At 44.0% G+C, this 12,055-nt stretch overlaps 1 protein-coding gene across 7 annotated transcripts in view; it reads right to left on the bottom strand.

Moving 5' to 3' along the window:
• Positions 1–12,055, bottom strand: part of LOC131665581 (small conductance calcium-activated potassium channel protein) — a 90,102-nt gene that overhangs the window by 39,156 nt on the left and 38,891 nt on the right. For 2 of the 7 annotated variants that reach the window (XM_058937564.1, XM_058937565.1), the window contains exons 4-5: positions 10,939–11,250; positions 9,746–9,769 (exon numbers count right to left, since the gene is read on the bottom strand). The exons of 1 other annotated variant lie outside the window; for it this stretch is intronic. In XM_058937564.1, coding sequence (XP_058793547.1) covers positions 9,746–9,769; positions 10,939–11,250 — 336 coding nt within the window. The remainder of the gene's footprint in view (positions 1–9,745; positions 9,770–10,938; positions 11,251–12,055) is intronic. 4 more of the 7 variants (XM_058937567.1, XM_058937568.1, XM_058937566.1 and 1 more) reach the window with 4 other exon arrangements.

Below are 12,055 nucleotides of genomic sequence, written 5' to 3'. Positions count from 1 at the left end.
GCTAGACAATCGTGTAGTAAAAAGATATTTTTGTACAATTATGAGAGATTTTATTATTTTATACTATATAAAAAAAGCAATATCTACAAAGCAGATATTCGTCTAGTATTCACCATCCATACTGAAGCGTATTTTTTGCAGAAAATAATTTGCGTCAGTGTTCATTACACAAAAGCAATCACTATGGAAAAAGCAATTCTCGCGTGTCTATATTATGTATAGAACGCCGAGTACGTAAACGTATATGTATAAATTCATCTAAGTTATAAATTGCACGAAAAATCAGTGTCTCTGCTATATCCGGATTAATTCGAACTAATGCCAAAAAGAAAAATCAGCTACGTGATAAGAAAAAAAAATTGTTCTTTTTACTTTGTTCATCCAGGTTACATTCTCGACGGCGCACTGCTATCGCCGCGAAAAATCTAATCCCCGAAGGGAGAGAAAAAGAGAAAAGCTAATGTCTTCCTACGCCCCTCGGTTAAAGCACAAGACGCCATTCGCATATCCTAAAATATAAGCCAGGCGCGATAGCATCGACAAACACATAAAAAAATTTGACCAACGGCTAATTCAATCCATGCGACTATACAATTACTCGATGATTAACTCGAGAAGTATCGGAAAAACAAGCCCTAAGGAAAGAAAAATCTTTTGTCGCAACTCAATTAGCAAAGTGATCTTCGACTTCGACTCGCTCGAACTCGGTCGGTTATTAAAAAAGCGTTCCCTTCGGCTCGCCCTTTTTTCTTTGTTTTCCTTTTAACGACTGTACAGAAATCCAATTCGAAAACTTTACAGCGAATGAAAAATAAACATCATTTCCAAGTTCATTCAATTTTCGTATACCGAAAATTCCATTATACGACCAAAGCTCCGTGTAAGCCCGAAATTAATTCATCCCCTCTTTTACAAACACAAGTGTTAAAGATCGTAAGAAAGCAAAAGAAATGCGTAAGAATCCCGTCAACTAATGAAAGCCATCGCCAAAAACACAAGCTTATATGATTTGAACATATTTACACGCGTGAGTACAGAGCGAAGCGAGTGAAAGCTTTTTTTTATAATTTTCAATTCGCAATCAACGGTGCAGTTTTGTTTGCCGGGCTTGTCTTTAATTTCCATACGCAGTTGTGTTACCATTGTCGTGTTCCACGGGCCGCCTCATAGTCGAGCCCCGGCCGGCGGCGGCGGCGGCGGTGCTGCTTCCTTATCGGCCGCTATCGTTGGCCTTTTTTTTTCCTTTCAACACGCACACGCACTGTCTCAGATTTTTTCCTTTCCCTTTAATATTTTCTCCTCGACTTCTCTACACCGCCTCGGTGCTTTGCTCTACATGTTTATTTCTTTTTAGCCCTGAACTTGCCTCTTTCTGGAAAAACTCAAGGTGACTCGCGTCCGTTGGTTACCGCGAGCAAACGTAGCCGTGGGAATGCCAAACAACGAAACTAAAAGAAAGCTACACTTGTCTCGAAACGAAGCGAAAAATTACACACTGTACAACGAGCTTGCAAACTATGGTATTGGAGAGAGAGTGAGAGGGTTGATCGGCGAGCGTCCGCGCGCGGCGACGCTCCCGACAGGACTGAAGCTCCCTCCTCCTACTCACTACTCACTTGAGGGACAGAACAAGCTATCCTCCCCTCTCCTCTCCTCTCGCTCCCGCTTTGAAACTCTCTGTGGCACCGCGCACATATACACAACGGCACCCTTTTACAACAAACTACACTACAACATCGCGCGCTTACGCACAAGGACTAGTCTTTTAAATGGCTGCTGCTTTTAAGTGCGTGCGTCGCCGGCGGGGATTTATGTTAATTTATTTATTAGGGCGCGGTCGAGACATTTCTCCCACGAAATTCAATTTTTCTCCGTGGCGCCGAGAGAAAAAAGGAATCACGGTTAATCAAGGAAAACAAGGCTAATTTTTTCTTTGTTACGTGAGCGAGAGACTTTCTCTTTCTCCCCCCCCCCCCCCTATTTTTTAGCGTTTCTTCTTAGCACCGGCCTGATCGGTGGGCCGATAGGACTCGAAAGTAGTATCGCGCGACGCTGGCTCTTAACTGGATACGAGGCTCGAAAAGGAAACGTTCGTTTGTCGTCCAAACGAAACAGCTCTTGCGCATTGTATCGGATTATACTTCTCGCTCTTCTTCAGCCCGTGCAAATACAACGCCGAAGGCTCGCGCTTTTCTTATACTCGCAGTGTTTGCCAAAGTGATTCCGCGCGAGCTTTGACTTTGTGCTTTCAATTACGCTCTCCAGCTTTCCTTTACGTCACGTGTGTATGCGCAAGAAGATAACACGAATTACGTTACGAGGAGGGGAAAATCGAGATTGTTACGAAAGCCGACTGTGTGTGAACTTTTCTCCGGTTGCGCAAGGAAGAGTATCTTTCCATTTCAAGTTCCATTAAATCCGGAAGAAAAACAGCAAGAACAACACTGCTCAGTGATTTGGTTTCATGTGTCTTTGAAAATCGTAGCAGCTGCATTGCAGCAAACGATTAATAAGCCGTGCCCGAAAATTGTCCATTAATCCATCCCTGACGTGGTCAATGCGAGAAAATTTCTCGAGGAAAGATTAGACTACGCGCAGATGCCATATCTAAAGAAATATATATATATATATATAGAGAGAGAGAGCCGGAAAAGAATCTCTGAGAAAAAGGCACAAACGATAGCCTTTTTCTTTATCTCCAGCCATCTGAAAAATTACGAAATCGTCGCGCCTCTGCCACGGCAATGCGACACGAGTATGCGGACTTGCTTGCGTGTCTCCCTTACTTCCTTTGCCAGTTCTTTTGCTAGAGACGCATCTACTCAGAGTTTTTCTCTTGTATCGTAGATTTCTGTTGAGTTTTTTTTCTATTTCTTTTGGATCCTATTCTTTGGAAACTGTACGTGATCTTACTCTGCGATCACCTGACTGCATATAATTCAGTGACGATGTATAGTAAAAAACCGTTCCCATTAGCATCCCACACATATCGTCGACTTATTGGCAACCATTAGAAAAAAGAAAAAAGCCAACGAAGATTATCTCTGACGTATATAAAATAAGCTTTTATCTTCCTTGGTACTACCTTGAAAACCCGTCTGTCATCTATCGAATACGCAAGAAAAATCTCGCAAGCTTTTATATCTCGCGAGAGACTGCCAATGGCTATGACATTGAAAGAGAACAAAGTCAATCCGTAGGTGAAACGACGACTTGGAAGCCCAAGCGAGACACTCGTTATTTTTTGGCGATGAACGTCAATTGGCATGGGTAGTTCGATTGCACTTCGTTCTATTTTTTATCGTCTGTTAACGCTTTGTTCGATGTCGTGCCAAAATTCAAATGCGTGTACACCCAAGATATTCAATTCGATTACAAGTTACGGCTAAATTATGCGTTACATACTCGCGAAATCAAAGCTTTTACGTATCCTGTTTTTTCAAAAGTTTTGCACAACGAGAAACTGCATCGGAATTTCGTAGCTCCCAGCAACATGCGTGGTTTGCTTTATCCTCCGCCACATAACGTCGCGTCCGAGCCATCTAATTTTGCATTTTATTAGGGTCTGCGCTAACAGGCTTTATTTAACTCAGCGCTGCGCGGAGAAATTCCGCCGGCACGAGTAATTAACAACGTGGCCCGCATCGCGAATCAGCCAAATTGAAAAAGATAAAAAACCGAGCTTCTTTCTTGTCGAGAGAACGTTAAGAATTGTATTTTCTGAGGATCGCCCCAGAAGAAATGATTAATTTTAATTAAAGTTCACTACTTTCTCTTTTCCTCGTATGTCGCGCGTCGCTCGAGTTTTACTAATTTAAGATGGACTTTTGAGCTCTGCTCATTCTTCACAGAATATCGATGAAAATATATATCCTCTAGAGCTTGCATTTACTTTCAATCAACTTTCTAAACAATAATTAATGACCCAAGCCGTGAGCTTTTAATCTTTCGCGCTGTCCACAGTTATCTTTTTGAAAAGTGCACTGCATGCAACACAACGTCAGATCCTTGAAGAGAAAAAACAGAATGAAAAATGTACTTCCAATATCACATCGGGTATCGATTTTCAATCAATGATAAGCTCGCCCACTGTTTTAATGCCGCAGTTTGCAATTACAATTAAGAACGATAAATAGTCTTCCTGCAACGAGATTAAAAAAAAGAAAGCAGCGTCTAAACGAGTTTCGTGGTTGACCACGCAATCGACTTTATATACTTATAACGGATACGAAAGTATAGACATCCTAAGGGCGAATATTCCAAAAAATAGCAAGGGGGAGAAAGCAATAAATACGTGGTATGGGTGACCCATTAAATTGTGGACGGAAATGAAAACGCCCAAAAATTCGCTTCACGCCAAGCGACAAAGAAGGACGACGCCACGCTTCGTTTGCCCCTCGCGTAATATTGCGTCGCGTGTAACTCTGCCGCGCGGTGAAAATGGTTGGTGCCCATTAAAATATTCGGCCTGACGATTTTTTCCTCGACTTCGATTTTTTTATATTAAATTCTTATAGGCTGTGTATACTTGAGAAATTTTTATTTTTCAATTTTGGTCCGCAGCGTAGCGCCAATTCTCAAAGGAAAGCGCCAAAGGTACACCAAAGTTACAATCCCGAAAGAAGAGGAAAAATCTCCCACGTTTCTCTCGCCTCGACAAACTCGTAAAGTTGTAACTCTTCCAGAAAAGTGCCTCAGTAGAACGCTTGAAATTGTTGTCGCAAATCACGAAGCGCTCGGACAAAAAAAAGGATACTCGCGGAAGATGATGACCTAGCAAACTTGATATCTTTTCGCGTGCAGCGGTAATAAAAATCGCACTGCGTTTCTCCCCCCCCCCCTCTTTCTTTCTCTCGTGCACTTTGGTATGTCTCCTTTTCGCTTGCGCGGAGAAAAATACCTTTCTAGATCGAGCGTTCACGTTTCGTTTGATGGGTAAAATTGTATTTTCACGTACAACATTCGCGTGTAAAATTTGAAAATCGATGGCATTCGTAATTTATTGTTCGAACAAAAAGTTGTACAAACCGCTTTTCTGAATGGAAAGCCTATGGATAAATCAAAGATTTGTACGATTCCACCGCGATGAAAAGTTAAAATAAACATTACGATATCAGTCGACCGAAATCACCGAAAACTTCCTCTCAGAGGAGTCGCGCGATACAAATCAAAGTCCCACCAAGAGAAGAAAAAAACCGAAACTCCAGAGCGAAGAGGGAGAGATAATCAGGCCAGTCGAAGAGCGATAGCGGGATACAAGAATAAGAAGCTTGGCAAAGTCCTCTTTATATCCTCCTCGTCACGTTTGTCTCTCCTTTTTTTGGCCTCGAGGATGCAGCAAGTACGTGCATGAGTCCATTGTGCGCATAACATACGCTCTACTTCCGTTTTCATTTTCATATTGCCTCTCTCTCTCTCTCTCTCTCTCTCTCTCTCTCTATCTCTCTCTATGCATATTTATTAGACAGCCTTCTCTGAGTCGTCGCAATTAGCCTTAGCAGTGTGTCGCCAAGTGTTGCGAATGTGCGAAATGAAATTCGAGAGCCGGCATATTTGAAGCTTTGCTTGAGCGCAATCTAAATGAGGCAATCGCTGCAGAATGAGCAGCGCGAAATTATTGTAAAAGTGCATTGTGCGAGAAATGATGCGCGTGCGCGCGAACTGAAAGATCCTTTCATATTCATCGTGTACTCCGAGCAACTCATCTTTACGCATTAATGATTCAGCAGGCGAGTATGCTTCTGCATGATTTTCGCGAGGAGGTCGAAATGAGAAATGGAACCATACAAAGGATGTCATTTCCATAATATCGTTGCATATCAGATTTTTATCGCTGCAGGCAAGCAATTTGTTGATATTACAAGGCAGATATTAGAAGCCTTGAGCTGCAATCGACGCGTTCGATTGAGATCACGGGGAATATTGCGAGTCGTTCGTCGCGCGTTGCATTTGGTCGACTGTGTAAATTCTTGAGTGCACACAAGTAAAGTCTCGTTCGATCGTATTGCCAGAGCGCGAATCACGTCAATGCCAGCTAGGAGAACAAGCGTCGTTAGGTCCTGGCTGAGGATCGTCGAAAAAGCCAGTGGCACGGCAAACCTGCACGCTACGGCACGTTCGCAATATGCCTAAAATTTCTCGGCTTGCGGTTGCGGCATTAAGGAAGCCCTTTATTGTCAGACGCCGAGTTTACGCGACGTAATAACACAGAGATATCTCTGGCTCTGGATTACCGGCAGAACCGGACGTATCCAAGTCGTCGTCGCGCGTTGTTGCTGATAGCGCGCCAGCTTTCTGAGAATTCATAGATTTTTCCTTCCGTCGCTCGGTCTCGTTTTCATCCGAAGCTATAAATAATGCAGCTGCGTATTTACCGCTTATTGCGGCAGGTGAGCCAGCTATCTCGCAGCGAAATTTACGTTCGGCGATGATAGAACGGCGTACTTCAAGTTCGAGCGTCGTAATACGGAAACTCGGAAATTTCGCGAAAAACGAAAGCACGGCGCTCCCGAGCAACGTAACCACGCGAAAACGTGATCGAGCAAGCGAACGCTCTGCGCGCGATACTCCGGACAAGCGCGCCAGGTCAAAGAGTTAGAGGGCTCGACGATTTACGGCAACGCGCGTACGCGCGCTTTCGCAGTATTAATGCGCGACTTAGAGACTTGACGGCTGCTGCTGGAATGTGGCGAGTCATATAAGCGGCCTAGTACGATTCTTGTCTCGGGATTACGCTGTGATGCCGCGATATGCTCGGCCCCCGCCTGGTGGTTTTGTCGTTGTTTGCGCAGCAGTTCGGTTTTGGGGGATTTACACCGCGACGCGGAGTGTTAATTCAGCCGAGCGAGAACTGGATTTTAACCTTTTGGGAATTTGCATGATGATTGGGGGAAGTAGACTCTCAAGTACGCCTTTTCTGATTGATTGGAAAACTTTGCATTTGTAGTGTTGTTATAAGCTCGTCGACTGTGGATTCAATACGCAATGGTTGGATCGATCGTCGAATATGAAAGTTAACCTTGCTAACTAGAGAAAAACGGAAAGCCAGGTACATCGGAAATTCCAAGTTCTCGCCAGATTTCCTCGAAAACAGATGCTTTACTTTCTCATTGTTAGGTACAAACAAGGCTTCTCGTATGCTAGGCGCGCAAGTTTACTTTTAATTTCGAATGTGCTTTATATTATGCCCAGCTTCGGTGAGACGCTCTCTCTCTCTCTCTCTCTCTCTCTCTCTCTCGTATGGGCACATGACAGTACAGAGAACTAATGACATTGTAGTCAAGCTTCATTGCGCTGTACGTAAGACATACGTGTACACCCATGCTACCGCAAGGAAATTAACAATCGCGCGTGCGCGAATAATAAAAATCGCGTTATACATCGCAGCGGAAACCGATTTCCCTATAAAAGAAGAACGCAGAGGATAGCTCGGCAGCGAGCTTTCGGAGGGGATAAAAGTACAGATCGCCAAGAGCGATAAATTCAAAGTCACACGCGTGTTCGCCTACAAATGCATCGTTGAAAATGATATACAATCCTTTTTATTCGGGCGTTTTATTTAATTAACGATCGCCTGATATCGTGAGCGTGCAGGTGCACGCATGCGCGCGCGTGCCTGCGGCATCTGCGATCGAGTTAATGGAATTCAACGCGGCGATGAAGGGCCGATATATTACCGAAAAATATTTGTTCTTTCGCCATCGCGGAAAATTATACATAGGTTAATTGTGAATTACGGCAATGATAATGCGAGCCGCAAAATGCAAGGTGCCCGTGATTGATAGCACTGTATATTTGCCGCATAATCGCGTGCATATACGATTAATTTCTTCTCGGAATTAATTTCCAATCAGCGGAGGTCAGAAACATTATCCAAATCAGCGTCAATTCTAAAATGGTTGCTCGTAACGTAGCAGCCGCCGTCGCGGTAGCCGCGCGCCGAGTTCAAAGACAAACAAGTGATGCTAGTCAATATCAAGTCAGCCGATAATATAACAAGCAAAGTCAATCTATCGATCGGTCGAGCGCGTGCGCGGAACTTTGATCTACTCGAGTGTCTCGGTTGTTCTTCGAGCGATATGCCTGTCAAGGCCATTTCAACGACAAAAGTGTCGAAGCAAGGGCGAAGAGCAGGGCTGAGTTGTCAGGTATGCGCTGCCTAATCGGATAAATACGCCGATGCTCGCTCGCAAAATTATGCGAGTTTTAGGCACAACTGACCGTAACACGACCCTCGATACGGTAATGGCGCACCGTTATCGCTGTCACCGCGACAGAGACTTGCCGCTGAGCGCTAGGCCGCTAAAGCTCCACGCTATCAGATTCGTTCGACTGTTTACGTTCGAACTTCATCACTATCAATTTTTCAGTTGAACGAGTCCATTTTAGGTTTCAAAGCCTGCGATTCTTGTTTGTAAAAATAATTGAATGCCCTCTGATATTTGCTGCTTTAAATTTCTTGCTACGTAACTTATTATTTTGTTTCCTCTCTTGAATTTCTGCCGAGCGGAACACGACGCTGCTCGCTCTCGCCCTACGTGCGAGAGGAGATACATTTCATCCATTTTTCTCTCCACTTCGTTGCGAGTGACTACCGGATATAGAAAAGATTATTTATTGGTTTACCGAGTTACTGATTTGTTCACTGTGGAACTGCTATTTCCTTCCTTTTCTTCGACAATAATGGGCAACACTCCGTAGCAATAAAGAGACGAAACAGTCGTGCATCCGCAACGTCATCACACACACGACTGTTTCGCAATTCCAGCTGAAACTTGATCGTGCAAACACAAACTACCCTGCCGTTCGCGGAATTCATAACCCGAAAACCGCAGCACAGAAAACCTCGAAGTTGTTTTCCGAAAAAGAAGAGGAAGAATGCGCATACACGGCATACGTAGACCACAAAACTACACAGGAAGAAAGGGCAAACTATATACGTACATAGTTTAACTCCTTGGTCTTCGCGTGTAATTCCGGGACGCGGATCTATCCCGTGCCGGTAGCGGAGGGGTTTCGTTGCCACTGCCCTGCGGGCGATACGCCGAATTGTCGCTGCTCAGCTCAAATTGCGATGGCTGAGATGCTCGTGCCCGCGCACGATCGATCCTCAATTATGTCCTCGGTGATGGCGCGCACTCTTGCTCGGGTGCGCGTATGCGCGTCACGTTTGGCAACGTTTCTCCCTCTTCCTCGAGGTGTTCGTCGTTTTCACGTACGAATCTTCATCGGCTCATATAATTGCCAAACGCAACGGAAAGATAAAGTTGAAGGGGGCGCCAAATTCATTCGGCAAGCGAGAAATCGATTGCGCAGGGAGCGCGAACGATAAAAGACCATAACTAGGCTATGCTGCTGCGAGAGCATATCTGCGAGCGAACGAGCACGGAGAACATTCGTTTGTTCGCAGTCGTAGTGTCGAACTGTGTGCAACTGCTAGCTCGCTCGTTCGCGATTGAAATGCTTGCAGCGTTTTGTGTTTCCACGAGTGCGTAGGTATCCGTTAATTATATGCAAAAGGGGATTACCATGTGAACCCACGTATCGATGATTTTGTACCAATATCTGAAGCTTACTGGGGGAGAGATGAGTTCGTCCTGCTTTTGGATGGATTTCCCGCGCAAACTGTACAGAGTGCACCAAAATACTTTTTATATGGTGGGCATAGGCGTGATAATTTGGCGTGTGAACAAAAGAAAAGAAACTTCGTGGAATGAGAATAGATTTAGTTTTGTTTGGTACTTACATTTGCCTGTATATCGACGGCACGCTTTTTGCAACAAAAGCATTTTCATAAGTATTTGGTTTTTCAACATAATTTTTCGTTTATAAACTAGTATTATTTATAATAGTATTTATTTTTGCACAGCACAACGTGCGTCGCTTTTGCTGAAAGGTATAACACAACAAAAGCCCGCGGAGAAAAACGGATGCGTGTGAAACATAAAAAAATATAGGTGCCAGGGTGGATAGCATCGTTTTTGTATTTTTCAAAACTCCCTCGCCTTTCGCGTGCACATCTATGCTAAAAATTCCCAAGTCAACAAGGATATTTTTGGCGGTATTTATGTACCTATGCGTGAGTGTGCGTAAAGTGTGCGAACGTGTGCGAGTGTATCCTCGTTGGAAGCACAACAGGTGGGATACTCGGAAAAAAAGGAAGAGAGTGCGCAACAAGAAATTGCAGGTTTTCGTTCTCGGTGACTTTTACGATGTTGCTGGTGGCTACTCAACTCTGTGGATATATAAATATATATACATAAGCGAGCGAAGAGGGCGTGTACGTGTGGATTTGTCCGAGTTAGTGGTGAATGATGCGGTAACGAGTCGGAAACTCTCTTTCTTTGATGCGTATAATCGATGCTAAATCATTTAATCGCACAGCCCGCGCCCGTAACTCGATTTTAGTGCCGACAATTCAACTGCCGCGAACGATCGACATTTCTTCAATTCCACTCTTTCACTCTGGCCCTTTTTCACACTCCATTGTATTCGCGCAGCCGAGATTACGCCGGAAGAGAAATCTGCCATCTGTCTTTTACTATCTCGAATTAATTAAGTATGGATGATTTCACACGCAAATCTATATATTGTTCGACCTTCGAATCAAATGGTGCGCGAGCGCGATAGCCGCGAGCGAAACTTTTCAATGGAATATCTCGTTGTCGTTGTCGGAACATTTAACAATGTGAATTACTTTTTTTTCGTCTACCGCCTCTTCCTGAAGTATCACTTATCGGTATTCTTCAATTGCTAATTTTTCACTTGTCATCGTTGAAACGTGCAATCAATGCTCGTTCGTTTCATAAAACCAAACCCAGACCGCATGACCGCATCAATCACCCCGAAAACTCGTTAAATACGTTGAAGGACAAAAACGATAAAAGAAATAAAGAAATGAAAAAAGAAATCGAGATCGCAGCGAGAGTAAATCCCCACCGATTTAACGTAGTTGACAGTCTCGGCAGTAGCTTCGGTGAGTGCACGTCGAAGCCTCGAGCGCCTCGCCTGTGCCAAAGTACGTGGACATAGTAGAACACCTTGGCCACCACCAGAGCCTGAACTGCCGCCCGAAGCCGATCCACCAGCCTGCTGCTGCTGCTGCTGCTGCTGCTGTAGCTGCTGTTGCTGTAGCTGCTGTTGCTGTTCTCTGTGTTGTGGTGGTGTCGTCGTTGCTGTGGTGAACGACGACTTGCACCACCATGGAAACTGCTTCCGGTTTGGTTGGTTGTTGGGTTTTGTCGAGGGGGTCTTTTATTAGTTCAATTCTGAATGCTTTTTCATGGTGTGCGTTTTTCTTTTGACTGTGCTTAGGGAAAGTTTGGTGGAATTGAAGAATGTAAATGTGTATTGTTGATCGATTCGATGGGGTAGAAACCAAAGTGGAAACTTTTTCCGCTGTACAATGAAAACTCTCTCGCACGCACATACAGGGTGTGGTGGGTAGTTAGCTCTGCGACGAGTAAACGAAACAAAAAAAAACAAAGAACAGAGTACTATGTACACTGAGACCTCGTAAAACATAGGCACACATTGTAAGAAAAGAGTAACTCCTTTTCAGTGTTTGACGGAGTTACTCTCGAGATCCCGAGTTGTAAAAGATAAGAGGTAGCGGTGACTGTTCTTGTTCCACCGCGGTAGATGCTTCCAAAAGCAACAAAAAGAAAAAAAATTCCTGCCTCTATATTCCCGTGGGACTTCTATTCTCACAGACACAATCATATAATACGCTCGTTTTCTCTCTCATACACGTATAGAAGCAATAAACTGCAGGGGCGTATAGTGTGCGCTTTACGGGCGCCGCACAATTGAGAAAGAGACTTTTCATTACCATCCTAGTGTGGCGCTTTTGTCCACGCTACCCTCTCTCTTTGGCAATTGGGTAAACTCAATTCTTCTGGCGTTTAATGTGCCTCGATATCTTTAGGAGATTTTATAACTTTTTGTTTTAATTAAGCAGCAAACAAAAGAATCTATTATATGATTTTAGAGATACAAAGATAATCTACAACTACATAATTCACAAGATAAAACACTCAATAGTGTATGAGACAGA

The sequence above is a fragment of the Phymastichus coffea genome, unplaced genomic scaffold, assembly GCF_024137745.1.
Source record: "Phymastichus coffea isolate CEN01 unplaced genomic scaffold, Cenicafe_Pcof_1.1 PCOF00053, whole genome shotgun sequence".
NCBI classification, from domain to species: domain Eukaryota; kingdom Metazoa; phylum Arthropoda; class Insecta; order Hymenoptera; family Eulophidae; genus Phymastichus; species Phymastichus coffea.
This window is presented reverse-complemented; position numbering and strand designations above follow the sequence as displayed.